The sequence below is a fragment of the Anguilla anguilla genome, chromosome 16 (assembly GCF_013347855.1).
Source record: "Anguilla anguilla isolate fAngAng1 chromosome 16, fAngAng1.pri, whole genome shotgun sequence".
NCBI classification, from domain to species: Eukaryota; Metazoa; Chordata; class Actinopteri; order Anguilliformes; family Anguillidae; genus Anguilla; species Anguilla anguilla.
In genome coordinates this window covers 3,890,029-3,905,858 of record NC_049216.1, presented here as the reverse complement: position 1 = coordinate 3,905,858, position 15,830 = coordinate 3,890,029, and the positions used below count along the sequence as shown (strand labels likewise).

The window sequence follows — 15,830 nt, the reverse complement described above, 5'->3', positions numbered from 1 at the left end:
TGTGTTTTTCAATCGCTCTTGAGCAGCAATGATTGGCTGTCTTATCAGCACCCAATGAGTATCAGTGGCAGTTATTCTTATTGTGCTAAAGAAATAACTGATTTGATATATTGTGTAGCCCTACTTCTGAGCCTTGCCCCGCATGCCCACCCACTTCCTGTGAGTCAGAGGGGTTTGCACTTGCCCTGCCCCACCCCACCCCGAGCGGCCTTGGACCAACTGGAGGCCGGAGGCGCTCGTCCTCAGTCCTGCCAGCGTGTGCGGATTCGCGGAGAGAGGCTGTGTTGCGCTGGACCGAGCGAAAGGCCTCTGGTAAAGCGAAGGCCCAGGCTCTCTGGGGTAAACCAGGGTCAGGTTCATCGAAGCTTTTCAGTACAAAACCTCAAACCTCCCCCCAGGCCTAAATTTACCGCCTCCGTCACGCGGCGTTAACCCAAGCGAAAGGGCGTGGCCGGGCCCTTTGGACGCAGGCTGCCGGGTAAGGACACGCGCCGCCCCGCGCGTTCCTGACTCGCCCACGCCGTCGGGCTCCCGGCTGAACCCCTTGGCGCCTCTCTCTCTCCCCCGCAGCTGTTTCAGAGGTGCCTGATGAAGGTGCTGCACATCGACCTGTGGAAGTGCTACCTGTCCTACGTGCGGGAGACCAAAGGCAAGCTGCCCAGCTACAAGTAAGCCCCGCGCGCCGCCGCGACCGCCAACCGAACGGTCCCCAGGAACGCACCGTCGAACCCGTCGGCCAGTTAGCGTGGCGGGAAACCGGCGGAGGGCGCATTTTTTGTAAGCGTACGTCGGCACGTCAGTCGGTAAAACCGCACGCTTGGCTCTTTTCAGAGAGAAAATGGCGCAGGCCTACGATTTCGCCTTGGACAAAATCGGGATGGAGATCATGTCGTATCAGGTACGGGACCATCCCGCTCGCCCCCCCCCCCCCCTAGCCGTGCCCCCCCCCCCCCCCTCGGACTGACGCCTTTTCTAAAATCCGGCCTCCTCTGCCCTTTTTCAGATATGGGTGGACTACATCAACTTCCTCAAAGGAGTGTAAGTGTGCCCGCATTTTTATTAATTTTTTGGGTTAAACGTCTTGTCGGGTAACACGCCCCCCCCCCCGGCTTTTGGGGAGGCCCAGGCTGACCGCTTCGTGACCCGCTCTCTCTCCGCAGCGAGGCGGTGGGCTCGTACGCGGAGAACCAGCGCATCACGGCCGTCCGCCGGGTCTACCAGAGAGGCTGCGTGAACCCCATGATCAACATCGAGCAGCTCTGGAGGGACTACAGCAAGTATGAGGAGGTGAGTGGGCCCCCGAAGGTGAGCGGGCCCCAAAAGTGAGTGGGCCCCCAAAAGTGAGTGGGCCCCTAAAGGTGAGCGGGTCTCCAAAAGTGAGTGGGCCCCCGAAGGTGAGTGGGTCCCCAAAAGTGAGTGGGCCCCCGAAGGTGAGCGGGGCCCTAAAGGTGAGTGGGTCTCCAAAAGTGAGTGGGCCCCCGAAGGTGAGCGGGCCCCCAAAAGTGAGCGAGCCCCCGAAGGTGAGCGGGCCCCCGAAGGTGAGCGGGCCCCCAAAGGTGAGCAGGCCCCCGAAGGTGAGCAGGCCCCCGAAGGCTCCCAGCTAACACACAAAACGCTCTTGCAACGTTACCTGAACGTTTCGTCAGCGCTATAACATTGCCGCCACGTTGCAGCAACATGGCGCGACCATTTTGTGTGTTAGCTGGGCCGAAGCGGGACACGGTAGCATCGAAAAAGCTATTTGCTCCCTCTGAATACTGCACAATTAATATCTTTCGAGAAATATATAAAATGTAAACCTGAATTGGGTGGCCCATTTGTGGCTGTGGCTATAAGCGACCGCATAGCCCGTTTGTAATGGCAGCCAGCTCTGATTACTAGGCAGGTACTCAACTTTGATTCTTTACATTTTCATTTGGCTTCTAATAATTTAGTCTTTTTTTTTAAAGATTAAAATCATTTGATGGAAAGGAGGAGGGATGTGGGATGAACAGGGTGACCTGGATGAGAGGAGATGGGAGGAGAGAGATCTCTGAGTGAACGTTAATTCCTATGTGACTGATGTACATCTACCCAGCTGTAAAGAGGATAACAGAGCCTGTATAAATGAATCACCGGCCTCCCTATAGGAAACATATAATTGAACACGACAGCAGAGAGCTATAGCGTGCGGATAATGGCGGTCATCGTAGTTCAGAGAGCGCTTTCGCCCCAAATAATCGCCGTGGTGACGAAGGCTGTGTTTTTGCGGCAGGGCATCAACGTTCACCTGGCGAAGAAGATGATCGAGGACCGCAGCAGAGACTACATGAACGCCCGGAGGGTGGCGAAGGCAAGTCCCTCCCCCTTTTTCAGCCTCAAACTCCCAGCATGCACTTGGTTAGAGTTTTTAATGATATGCACCAATTCCCCAAACTTTTGCATCTCAATCAGTCATTTCCTACATTGGGTAAGCGGGATATCCTATTGAGGAACTGTAAAGGGGTGGGGCGAGAGAAGGCGCTTTGTGTGATAGTGTTTTGAGGGCTGCGGGTTCCCAGCCCAGTCGGTACTGTGCTACAGCGCTCTTCATCCAGGGGCTGTGCTGTTTGAGCAGGTATTTCCTTCAAACAAAGTTTTGTACCAGTAGAATAAAGGTGTAACTCTCCCTCTTCAGAAAATATGTTGACACTTTAGTATTAAAAACATGACGTTTTGACCGTCTTGACTTTCATCAGATGACAAACCAAAAATCATGTAGTTATCCATGTAGCTTTGAGTTACAAACTTTATTCGTTTCAAACTTTCAAAGGGCGTTATAGAAGCCGAGTGGACACGTTATTTTCCTGATGCCGGTACACAGACGTCAAAAGCGAGTTGTGAAAGCACAAGAGCAAGATTAGTAAAATGAAAATTTACTTAAAAAGAAAGCACCTTTCATGCAAGGAAACTAGAGCCGAGTGATTGGCAGAGGATTGAAATGGGGAAAAAAGGGATTTTATGGTGGTTTCATTAATGTGAACTATAAAACATTTTCCAGTGGATGTCTATTGGTAGAAGAAGGCATAGGTGAAAATTGGTGAAAAGGTAAATCCATTAATCTGAAATTGTTCTGAATCCTTTCCCTGTCAGTGGGTGGAATAGCTTTCTGAGAGTCATTTAGCGAAGAAACTCAGGGTGTTCTAGTTCAGGTTTGACGCAGTGTTTGTAGTTTCTTGGTAAACAGTGAGCTTGGATGGGCTGAATGGCCTGTACCGGGCATTGTATGTTCTCATGTTCTTATTTAACCACCGGTGTAAATCGAGCATCAGTTAAGAGCATCGATTGTGGAGAGGCTTTCAATAGACTAATTAGCAGATGGGTGTTTGATAGGCTGAACTTTTAGCGAGCGCGTGCTTTGGCTGCAGTGCGCTTTCTCTGCTTGTGAATGGGTAATGGGTTCTCATTGGTACGGCTGTTGTAGGATGTCGTGAATATAGTCTTTTGTACTTATCACGTGTTCTTCGTTGCTTTTAGTTTGCGGACCACGGTGCATCTGACCTTTCTGTGTTTTTGTTTTTAACTTGTCTTCAAAAAACCAGCACTACTCAGTAGTGGCAAATCAGGCGGGGGGGAGAGGGGAGAGGGGAGGAAGATTCTAAGGGCCCTGACTGCCCTCAAAAAATATTAGAAGATAGGATTTTCTGGGGTGGCCTGAGGGTGAGGTGGTGGGGCCCGATGGGAGATGTTTTCATGGGGCCCAAATGCCCGGTGGCGCCCCCCGCTGGTTCTACAACTGAAGCGCTCGCAGAATGAGAGGAGTTAGACGGGGCGGGGTGTGCTGCCGTTCCTCAGGAGTACGAGACGGTGATGAAGGGCCTGGACAGGAACGCCCCGTCGGTGCCCCCCCAGAACTCCCCCCAGGAGGCCCAGCAGGTGGAGATGTGGAAGAAGTACATCCAGTGGGAGAAGAGCAACCCGCTGCGGACGGAGGACCAGACGCTCATCACCAAGAGGGGTGAGGAGTTTACCCGAATTTGCCGGACCCTCATCGATAGCAGAGCTCGCACTGGTTTCGGCCTGCGTGTGGCTAACGCTAACACCGCGCGAGACGCTAGCCCAGCCCGTGCGCACCGCGCGGCTCCTAGCGAACGCCGCCGCGCCCTGCGCCGGCGTGACTACCGTGCGCTGCTCCGTGTTTGCGGGCATTGACTTCGCAGGACAGAAAGGTCATTCACACAGTCTTTTATTTTTTACCCATGAGCACTCGCTTCCTCCTAGTGTCAGTCCTGTGGCTTTTAATGATGCCTGGATGATCCTTTTCTCCTTCTCAGGGCTGTTAAAAATGTTTGTTAAGAGTCGAGAGCCATTGCTGCCAGGCTGTTATCTGTCTGGTGGGACAACGCGCACATGTTAACCAAATTCTTCTCCACCTGAAGTTTTTTTATTTAAAAAGGCACAGGTGGCCTAATACTTTTGGACCCGTACTGTATCCGGCGGGAGAGCGGGGCGGGAGCCGGCCGCCCGGCCGTGGAGCGGTAGAGCGCGGTGCGGTGGTTGGCGGTAAGACGCGGTAAAGGCTGGACTCTCGCTGTGCTCTGTTGCAGTCATGTTTGCGTACGAGCAGTGCCTCCTGGTGCTGGGGCACCATCCGGACGTCTGGTACGAGGCGGCGCAGTACCTGGAGCAGTCCAGCAAGCTGCTGGCGGAGAAGGGGGTGAGAGGCCCCCGCACTGCATCAGTAACACAGCAGGGGTTTGAGTGGGGGGGGGGGGGTCTACAGCACGATAACACAGCAGGGGTTTGAGGGGGGGGGGTCTACAGCACTATAACACAGCAGGGGTTAGAGTGGGGGGGGGAGGGTCTACAGCACTATAACACAGCAGGGGTTAGAGTGGGGGGGGAGGGTCTACAGCACTATAACACAGCAGGGGTTAGAGTGGGGGGGGGAGGGTCTACAGCACTATAACATAGCAGGGGTTAGAGTGGGGGGGGGGGGAGGGTCTACAGCACTATAACATAGCAGGGGTTTGAGTGGGGGGGGGAGTCTACAGCACTATAACACAGCAGGGATTTGAGTGGGGGGGAGTCTACAGCACGATAACACACAGGGGTTTGAGTGGGGGGGGTCTACAGCACTATAACACACAGGGGTTTGAGTGGGGGGGGTCTACAGTACTATAACACACGGGTTTGAGTGGGGGTGGTCTACAGTACTATAACACACAGGGGTTTGAGTGGGGGGGGGTCTACAGCACTATAACACACAGGGGTTTGAGTGGGGGGAGTCTATAGCACTATAACACAGGGGTTTGAGTGGGGGGGGTCTACAGCACTATAACACAGCAGGGGTTAGAGTGGGGGGGGTCTACAGCACTAACACAGCAGGGGTTAGAGTGGGGGGGGGGTCTACAGCACTATAACACAGCAGGGATTAGAGTGGGGGGGGTCTACAGCACTATAACATAGCAGGGGTTTGAGTGGGGGGGGGGTCTACAGCACGATAACACAGCAGGGGTTTGAGGGGGGGGTCTACAGCACTATAACACAGCAGGGGTTAGAGTGGGGGGGGGAGGGTCTACAGCACTATAACACAGCAGGGGTTAGAGTGGGGAGGGGAGGGTCTACAGTACTATAACACACGGGTTTGAGTGGGGGGGGTCTACAGTACTATAACACACAGGGGTTTGAGTGGGGGGGGTCTACAGCACTTTAACACACAGGGGTTTGAGTGGGGGGAGTCTATAGCACTATAACACACAGGGGTTTGAGTGGGGGGGGTCTACAGCACTATAACACAGCAGGGGTTAGAGTGGGGGGGGGTCTACAGCACTATAACACAGCAGGGATTAGAGTGGGGGGGGTCTACAGCACTATAACACAGCAGGGGTTAGAGTGGGGGGGGTCTACAGCACTATAACACAGCAGGGATTAGAGTGGGGGGGGGTCTACAGCACTATAACACAGCAGGGATTAGAGTGGGGGGGGGTCTACAGCACTATAACACAGCAGGGATTAGAGTGGGGGGGGGGTCTACAGCACTATAACACAGCAGGGATTAGAGTGGGGGGGGGGTCTACAGCACTATAACACAGCAGGGATTAGAGTCGGGGGGGGTCTACAGCACTATAACACAGCAGGGATTAGAGTGGGGGGGGGGGTCTACAGCACTATAACACAGCAGGGATTAGAGTGGGGGGGGGGTCTACAGCACTATAACACAGCAGGGGTTAGAGTGGGGGGGGGGGGGTCTACAGCACTATAACACAGCAGGGGTTAGAGTACTGTAGACCCCCCCCACTCAAACCCGTGTGTTATAGGTCAAAGCACTAACGTAGTAGGGGTTCGAGTGGGGGGTGGGGGTGGGGGTCACAGCACTATAACACAGCAGGGGTTTGGGGGGGGTGTCACGGCGCTGACTGTGCGTACCTCCCGCTCTCCTCCAGGACATGAACAACGCCAAGCTGTTCAGCGACGAGGCGGCCAACATCTACGAGCGCGCCATCGGCACCCTCCTGAAGAAGAACATGCTGCTCTACTTCTCCTTCGCCGACTACGAGGAGGTGAGCGGCCGCCCGGGAGGACGGGGGAGGAACTCTCCGAGCTCCCCTTTTTAAATAACGGACGAAAATGCAGAGCGGAGGGAGCGGTAGCTGGGTACTCTGTCTCTGCGACCAGGCCTGAGGTACTTGTGTTGTGTGGTGGGAGTCAGTGGGCCCTGAGCTGGGAGAGGATGGCCTTGCAGATCTGGCGACAAGGGGACAGAGATTAAGTGTTGACGAGAGCAGAAGAGTGTGCCTGCAGTAGCATCAGTAGTTTGCTGGGTCAAAGACTGAAGAGATGGAGACACAGCATCAGCACAGCCCTGCTGTAGAAACACAGCAGCACCGCCCTACTGTACAGACACAGCAGCACAGCCATACTGTAGAAACACAGCAGCACAGCCCTACTGTAGAAACACAGCAGCACAGCCCTACTGTACAGACACAGCAGCACAGCCCTACTGTTAGAAACACAGCAGCACAGCCCTACTGTAGATACACAGCAGCACAGCCCTACTGTAGAAACACAGCAGCACAGCCCTACTGTAGAAACACAGCAGCACAGCCATACTGTAGAAACACAGCAGCACAGCCATACTGTAGAAACACAGCCCTACTGTAGAAACACAGCAGCACAGCCCTACTGTATAGACACAGCAGCACAGGCCTACTGTACACAGCAGCACAGCCATACTGTAGAGACATAGCAGCAGCACAGCCCTACTGTAGAAACACAGCAGCACTACTGTACACAGCAGCACAGCCATACTGTAGAGACATAGCAGCAGCACAGCCCTACTGTAGAAACACAGCAGCACAGGCCTACTGTAGAAGCACAGCCCTACTGTAGAGACACGGCAGCACAGGCCTACTGTAGAAACGGCAGCACAGCCTTACTGCATGTGGAGGGTTCTAGCTCACTCAGTTTGAATGGAGGAACAGAACCTTGTCCCTGTCCGTTCTTCTTATTTTCATTTGAACTGTATTGAGAACCTCCATCTGTATTTTTATCATACGTCTGATAAGTGAAGCCATAAATGCTTCTTGGCCTTCTGCCAGTCTGAAAACATGGGCTATAGGAGGATTATTTTATGATGCACGATTACCGTCATCCAAAGCTTTTCTCTAACTGACCTGGGCATTGAGTGATTCCAGTTCAGTTCCTTTCTCAGTTCTGTTCCCTCTGTTATGGGAGGTATGCACAATAAAAATGTACTTTTTTCCGACACAGGGTCTAATGAAGTGCATAACGGACCAAATTCAGAAATGCTGTTGATGAAATCTTATGTGCTCGCAGTTCTTATCCATTGAAAGCAGTGTTCCATTACAGTCCCCAGTAATGAACCTGACATGGCTGAAAACAAGTCAATAATGTGATCCCCAATAAACTATGAAGTGGCTACATGGAGTACTGTTTTTATCCACTTCCTTTTCACTCATAATGGTGATATGATCATGTGCATTTTAACATTGTATGCTTGAGATGTCCATCGTATTTACGTGTTCTGTTTTTTTACTGTTTTGTTACCTGCTCAGCCGCAGCAGATGAAATTCAGCTTGCTGTGAGTCCTGGGACCGCCCAGTGACTCTGCGATGTCCATGTCAAATAAACAAATAAAAATAAACCAACTGTAAAATTCTCAATCTTGTCCTCCAGAGTCGGATGAAGCACGAGAAGGTGCACAGCGTATACAATCGGCTCCTGGCGATGGACGACATCGACCCCACGCTGGTAAGGCTTTCTGTTTCGAGAGCATCGCTCTTCCCCGCCAGTGAAAATTCATCCGCTGTTCTTTCTGAACTCCGGTTCTAAACGCGTGCAGGTTGGTTTCCTCTTCGTTCCTCGCGTTCAGTGTCCCCGGGAAGATTTGGCACTAACCAGGGAAATTTATTTTTAGAACAAACCCCCGGGGTTTCCTTCTGTCTCGCACGGTTTTCGGGTGAAATGGATGGCTTTGCATTTTTTACAGTCACGCGTACATTTTTTTTGCATCCAACCAGACGCTCTTATCCGGAGGAACCCACACACACCACTTTGAATTTATGTTTTGTAGTATTCCTTTGTTTTCCATCATTGATGGATTTTTTTGCATTAACTAGAACATCAGTCCAGGAGAGCCACGGGGTCTGCTGGCTTTTGCTTTCACTTTAAAATTAGTAACGAGTTTAGACCCGAAACACCAGAAGAGGCGAGTCAAATGTGTAATCAACCGCTTTAATCAAGAATTCTACAGATCCTGTGACTCTCCAGGACCTGGGCTGCAGACCCAATCGCTAGATCATCAGATAATTTTCTGACCACTTCACGGTTGACTTGAAACTCCTCCCGATTATTTTGACTAAGAGTAGGCCCGCGCACGAGGATGCTCTCTTTCTATAATCCCCTTCACCCGTTTCTGCTCAACGGTAGGTTTACATCCAGTACATGAAGTTCGCAAGGCGGGCGGAGGGGATCAAGTCGGGCCGGACGATCTTCAAGAAGGCCCGCGAGGACATGCGCACGCGGCACCACGTCTACGTCTCGGCCGCCCTGATGGAGTACTACTGCAGCAAGGTCAGCCGCCGCCGCGCGCCCGCGGGCGCTTACAGTGGGCCTGCGAGCGCTTACAGTGGGCCTGCGAGAGCTTACAGTGCGCCTGCGAACGTTTACAGTGGGCCTGCGAGCCCTTACAGTGGGCCTGCGAGCCCTTACAGTGCGCCTGCGAGCCCTTACAGTGGGCCTGCGAGAGCTTACAGTGCGCCTGCGAACGTTTACAGTGGGCCTGCGAGAGCTTACAGTGGGCCTGCGAGCCCTTACAGTGGGCCTGCGAGAGCTTACAGTGCGCCTGCGAACGTTTACAGTGGACCTGCGAGCCCTTACAGTGCGCCTGCGAGCGCTTACAGTGGGCCTGCGAGCGCTTACAGTGGGCCTGCGAGCGCTTACAGTGGGCCTGCGAACGCTTACAGTGGGCCTGCGAGTGCTTACAGTGGGCCTGCGAACGTTTACAGTGGGCCTGCGAGATCTTACAGTGCGCCTGCGAGTGCTTACAGTGCGCCTGCGATTGCTTGCAGTGTAATGGGTAGGGGACTGGGCCTGTGAGCGCTTACAGTGCAGTGTAATGGGTAGGGGACTGGGCTTGTGAACCAAAGACTGCAGGTTCGATTCCCTGGTATAGGACACTGATGTTGTTTCACCCTTGAGCAAGGTACTTAACCTGCGTTGCTTCAAGTGTACATCCGGCTGTATAAATGGATACCTACAAAAGCTGTGTAAGTCAGTCTGGATAAAGAATGTCTGCTAAATACATGTAATGTAATTAAATTGTATTTCTGATTGGAGTTTTGAAATTGAGTTATTTACTGTATGCCTTTATTGAGAGTGAATTGCGTGGCTGTTTCACTTTCTGTCCATGTGCAAAATTTGTACTGAAGCGGCTCCACTTCCACCTCAGCCCAGCTGGGAACTGTACCTGCAGTCTTTGAATTGCAGGTCCAGTTCCCTGACCATTATACTACCAGCTTTTAAGGTTATCAATAATCTTTAAAGTTCTTGGACAGTTATGATAATAAACCCTGTTTAGTTTGGAATACGAAATGCACGTATCAGTTCATTTAGCATTAGAAGACTGATTTGTAAATGCTTGTAAGTCCATCTACCTGCTTGCTTTGAGTTTCATTTTCGAATTTAAAACCTTATTCAGTGTCAAGTTTGATATAACGGTAGCTTAAACTACTTAAAGACTGGGGTTCAAGCTCCTGAGACATACTTATTAAATGGTAATTGTAGGCTAAACTACTGGTCACGTGTTAGAGAAGCGTGACCTGCCCTTTAAATAAAGGTTGAATTTGCCTTTTTAAATTGGGTCCAAGTTATATGCCACTATTACCCAGCCTGTGGATTGTTGTCAGCAAAATCCTAAAAACCAGAGCAAACTATGTGTTCATTGAAATCATACTTTTATTTAATCTTCAGTGCTTCAGTACAGTTGAGCACCCTTGGTGCATTTGAAGAAGGGCCACAAATGACTGGTCCTTTCGAAGGGGAAATGTTCTCAATTTAGAGTGAAGTGGCTGTATTAAAAAGAAAATTATCTGAAAGAACTAACGGCGAGAGTTTATTTCCTCCAAAGAAGCAGGCTGGCTGAGATTTAAGCTTGACACAGCTGTTGACTTAATACCCTGAACATAAGAATCCATCTCATGTTTATCTTTTTTTTTTTAACAGGATAAGTCGGTGGCCTTTAAGATATTTGAACTCGGACTGAAGAAATATGGCGACATACCGGAGTATATCCTTGCGTATATTGATTACCTCTCTCACCTCAATGGTAAGTGCTTTGGTTTTTATTTTTATTCTGTTACTAAACCTCGTGTAGCGAAGCTTCGTCCAGTCAGGCCGTCATAAAGACATCCGTCGTACGGCGATCATATCGGTTGCGCGTTGGAGAAATTGTGTTTAAATAATCCGTTTTTGAGCTTCTGCATGTTTCGGAGTTTTGCGATTACGTACTGAATTTTGCGCATGGGGACGCGTATTTGACTTGGCAGGTTCGCGGATGTTGGCGACTGGCTTTGCTAAACTGACAGCGGATAGCTTTTCAAAAGCCCCTTATCAGATAGCCCGCCAACAATCTGATAAGGAGTCTCGCTTACTCGCGGGTCGCGGAGAAACGGCGTGTGGTAAATAACAGGCTTGCCGTTATCGCGAACAGACCCGCTTTTAATTGGACTACGCGAGGAGTCATGAAAAATAACATGCGGGAAGTAGCTCGGTGAGGTGAACCAAATTGTTTATTTTTTCCGTGCCATCTGTTTTTTTTCTCCTCCACGACAGAGGACAATAACACCAGGGTTCTGTTCGAGAGAGTGTTGACATCGGGAAGCTTGTCCCCTGACAAATCCGGGTAAGGAAAATATTGGATTTTTCTTGCGTAAGGGGAACGTTGAATGTTAACATTAACAATTTAGACTTATTTATATGATAAATCCAGCTGAGAACTCAAAAACAATTCTGAAACTAATCGAATATTTTAGCACCTTCCCCTTGTCAGTGCACTCCCAATTCCAAAATGTACTGGATGTTTTCTAGATGTTGTGTCCTGTCAATAAATTGTGTGTGTTTGTGTGTGCATGCGCGTGTGCCTGTGTGTGTTTGTGTGTGCGCATGTGCGTGTGTGTGTGTGCCATGCAGAGAGATCTGGGCCCGGTTCCTGGCCTTCGAGAGCAACATCGGGGACCTGGCCAGCATCCTGAAGGTGGAGCGGCGGCGGTTCACGGCCTTCAGGGAGGAGTACGAGGGGAAGGAGACGGCCCTGCTGGTGGACAGATACAAGTTCATGGACCTGTACCCCTGCTCTTCCAGTGAGCTCAAAGCTCTGGGCTACAAGGTAGGGCCATGTGGTTTCTTTTTCTCATTGTGCATAGGCTGAATATTTGCAAGAGCTTGAAACATTCTGCTGCCTACGCAGCAGTACTTTTTAGTGAATTGTATAGTTTTGCATGTCAGTCTTTCGTCGAAATTAAGGCTCCTGCAGACGTTTGTTGCTCTAAATCAACGGTAGCCAACCCCGTTCCTGGAGATCTACCATCCTGTAGGCTTTCATCTCAAACCTAATTTGGCAAACCCGATTCTACTAATTAGCAGCTGAACAAGATCTCTAGCTGTTGAATGAGGTGTGCTTTGTTATGGTTGGAGCGAAAACCTACAAGGACGGTAGATGTCCAGGAACAGGGTTGGTTACCACTGCTGCAAATCATGAGTCTCAAACTGTGTTCCTGGAGGGCTGCGGTCGAATTGAACTCCTTTCAATCGGCAGCCATTTTAGTCCGCGGAAACGATCTGTTCAGACTTTTCAGCCAATCACAGACTGAGGTGTAGGGCTTAAGCTGCAGCCCCGCCTCCGGAGAGTCGGCAAGGTCTGCTGCTTTTGTTTCCACCTTAAAAAGTAGCGACCGCTCGAAACCCAAGTTAACCGTGTGAGGGGACATGACCGTGTAATCGGTTCCTCTGACCAATCGGGAAAGGGAGTATAGCCGCTGGACAGTCTCGATTGGCCCGTCTGCTCGGATGACTAGTCAAGTGAATGTCGAGCCCCTTCGACTGTACTTTACGACCCGAATTCAGGCAGAGTGCATGTGGAATGGGGGTTCCCAGTCTTATCCGAAATGGGTGCAGTTTTTGCCCTTCATGAAGGCACTCGATTCTGCTTATCTACTTATCTTGACTGAAGACCCTGATCGGTTAATCGGTTGAATCGGGGGTCGTAGTGCGGGGCTTAAACAGAAAACCTGCACGCACACCGGCCCATTTCGGATAAGATTGGACACCCCTGCTGTAGGAAATAAAGAATGATTGATGGCTTTTTGCAATCCTGACCCTCTGGCTCTTGAACCTGGACCAGGCCAACCTTGCATGAGAATCAGGGGCCCTATGCTGTTGCCAAGCAAGCTCTCCACAGAGTTTAATTCTTCATATGGGCTACATTACTATACTATATATATATATACTATATATATATATATATATTATATATAAGGCTATGTAAATATAGTACTATATAAAAATGAGATTGACATGCCTGAAGCAGATGTTTGGGGAAACTCAGTCGCGTGTACCCCCCCCTGCAGGACGTGTCCCGTGCCAAACTGGCGGCTCTGATCCCCGAGACGGTGGTGACCCCCTCGGCGCCCGCGCAGAAGGACGAGGCCGACCGGAAACCCGAGTACCCCAAACCCGACACCAACCAGATGATCCCCTTCCAGCCCCGCCACCTGGCTCGTGAGTGTGGAACCGTCCCGCGAGCTCGCAGCTGGACGGGGCGGGGGCGGGGGTGGGGGGGGGGGGTTCCGTTTTTGAAAGCGGGAGCTTGGACCGACCAGACAGATCTGCCCTAACGTGACTCTTTTTTTTTTTTTTTTTACCCCCCCCCCCCCCCCCCCAGCTCCAGGATTGCACCCCGTTCCGGGAGGGGTGTTCCCAGTGCCCCCCGCTGCCGTCATTCTCATGAAGCTGCTGCCCCCGCCAACCTGTTTCACGGTCTGTAATGCCCCTCTGTGACACCATAAGCTCTGTAATGCCCCTCTGTGACACCCTGCACTCCGTAATGCCCCTCTGTGACACCATAAGCTCTGTAATGCCTCTGTGACACCATAAGCTCTGTAATGCCCCTCTGTGACACCATAAGCTCTGTAATGCCCCTCTGTGACACCGTAAGCTCTGTAATGCCCCTCTGTGACACCATAAGCTCTGTAATGCCCCTCTGTGACACCATAAGCTCTGTAATGCCCCTCTGTGACACCCTGCACTCTGTAATGCCCCTCTGTGACACCATAAGCTCTGTAATGCCCCTCTGTGACACCATAAGCTCTGTAATGCCCCTCTCTGACACCATAAGCTCTGTAATGCCCCTCTGTGACACCGTAAGCTCTGTAATGCCCCTCTGTGACACCATAAGCTCTGTAATGCCCCTCTGTGACACCCTGCACTCTGTAATGCCCCTCTGTGACACCATAAGCTCTGTAATGCCCCTCTGTGACACCATAAGCTCTGTAATGCTCCCAGTAACACCGTACGCTCCGTAATGCTGTCTGTAATGGCAGAAAGCTGGGAGAAACTGAGACTGCCGCTGTCAGCCGGGCTCTGCTGCTGTGATTGGCTGATAAATCTGTTTCCGTCCTCTCCAGGGCCCGTTTGTTCAGGTGGACGAGCTGCTGGAGTCTTTCAGAAGGTGTACACTTCCAGAAAGTGAGTTCCTTCACCCTTTTTGCCCACCAGCCTGTTTGGCATTAGTTTCATCATTTTGAAAGTTCACTCACTCAAATGATGACTTCTGCTTGGCAGCCCACTAAGCCCACTGCTTTAACACCCCCACTGGTTGAAATGTAAATTCCACGCAACATACACCAAAAACATTCTCCAAAGAACAACCACATCTTCCTATGAGCGGCGGTAGAAGATGCTTTCATTTCTTTTAAGAGGAAAAAAACATCAAATGGAAAAAAGCAAATGGAAATAATCTGAATAGCTCAGTATTTGTGTACTTTGGTAGTTTTATTTGTATCCGATTGGCTGACCCCGCCCCTGCTGTGTGCAGGTGTGGACCTCGCGGTGGAGCTGATCACGGGTCGGCAGCCGGAGCTGGCCAGCGAGGGAAACGGACCCCTGGATCACGGCGCCATCATCGGCAAGTCGCTGAAGAGGCCCAACGCCGACTCGGACGAGGAGGAGGAAAAGGGGGCGGTGGCGCCCCCCGTGCACGACATCTACAGGGCCCGCCAGCAGAAGAGGATCCGGTGAGCCCCGCCCCTGCCCCCCGCCGATTGGTCGGCACGTTTTTCCATCCCCCTTATCGCCGCGCGTTCGAAGGACGTGGGCCTCCGCGCCCGAGGGACTCTTCGATGGACTTCCTGATCCCCCCTCCCCCCTCCCCCCGGGCCTCTTCTCGAACTGGAGTGGGGCCATCTGGAGCTCCGGCCCCCACCCCCCTGCCCCCCCCCCACCCGCGGGATGGACAGCAGCCTGACCGTTTTCCGTTTTTGTTTTTTTTTTAACGGACGTCACTGTTTACGCTTCAGGCTCGGCCTCCTCGCATGTCCAAGTCTTTGTTTTTTTTTGTTGTTGTTGCTTTTTAACAGTTTTATTTTTAAAACTGGACAGTTATACTGTACAAAGTTTTTAATGGAAACCCTTGATTGAACACATTAGTCGTTTTTTTTTTGTTGTTTTTTTTCCCTCATGTAGTTCTGGCATAGACGGTGAAACCGACTCATCCTGTTTCACAAATGGAGTAAACTTTTCCTTCCAATAAAGAAAGGAAACCCAAAAACAACAGTGGCTGGGGGACTCTTTATTTGTCTGTGGCTGTTAGTTCGACACTACACAGGTTATCACATAAGCAAGAACGTAGCTCTTCCATTGGTTTCCTTCAAGTGACATTCCAACAGCATACCTTCACCTACACTGTAGATGAACATTCTAGAAATAAATATTAAGTGGCTTTGGCCCACGACTTGTGAACGTTCTGCAAAAGGAAAGGCAAAAGCGGTCCGCTAAGCACATTAAATTCTTTCGTTCTACATCTTAACAGTACAGCCTTAAAATAACCAGTTACCTAAACTTAAAAAAAAAACCACGTGCTCCCTCTTTCAACCACTCTTAAAAGTGAGAAAAGCATTGTAAAGAGAATCACACTCCAGAAAGCCAGCTCAATACAGTACCCAACACACAAAACTCTCAAAACCAAGCAGAACTTGTTAGCAAAAAATAAAACCGCGAGTCTTCAAAGTCTTGTGTGCAAAGAATACCATCTGGTGGCAATTTCAACAATACTCTCAACTTCTGGACCATCACGT

The 15,830-nt window shown here is 50.9% G+C and overlaps 1 protein-coding gene across 1 annotated transcript in view; it reads left to right on the top strand.

The window, feature by feature from the left end:
- The window catches only part of LOC118215754 (cleavage stimulation factor subunit 3), a 33,486-nt gene extending 18,179 nt beyond the window's left edge, over nucleotides 1-15,307 (top strand). The window contains exons 5-21 of the mRNA XM_035396733.1: nucleotides 571-668; nucleotides 832-898; nucleotides 1,004-1,038; nucleotides 1,161-1,287; nucleotides 2,255-2,332; nucleotides 3,814-3,976; nucleotides 4,566-4,675; nucleotides 6,405-6,521; nucleotides 8,158-8,232; nucleotides 8,911-9,054; nucleotides 10,705-10,807; nucleotides 11,314-11,383; nucleotides 11,671-11,866; nucleotides 13,107-13,257; nucleotides 13,421-13,515; nucleotides 14,163-14,223; nucleotides 14,573-15,307. Coding sequence (XP_035252624.1) covers nucleotides 571-668; nucleotides 832-898; nucleotides 1,004-1,038; nucleotides 1,161-1,287; nucleotides 2,255-2,332; nucleotides 3,814-3,976; nucleotides 4,566-4,675; nucleotides 6,405-6,521; nucleotides 8,158-8,232; nucleotides 8,911-9,054; nucleotides 10,705-10,807; nucleotides 11,314-11,383; nucleotides 11,671-11,866; nucleotides 13,107-13,257; nucleotides 13,421-13,515; nucleotides 14,163-14,223; nucleotides 14,573-14,775 — 1,893 coding nt within the window. The 3' untranslated portion in view covers nucleotides 14,776-15,307. The remainder of the gene's footprint in view (nucleotides 1-570; nucleotides 669-831; nucleotides 899-1,003; nucleotides 1,039-1,160; nucleotides 1,288-2,254; nucleotides 2,333-3,813; nucleotides 3,977-4,565; nucleotides 4,676-6,404; nucleotides 6,522-8,157; nucleotides 8,233-8,910; nucleotides 9,055-10,704; nucleotides 10,808-11,313; nucleotides 11,384-11,670; nucleotides 11,867-13,106; nucleotides 13,258-13,420; nucleotides 13,516-14,162; nucleotides 14,224-14,572) is intronic.
- Nucleotides 15,308-15,830: the final 523 nt, after the last annotated feature.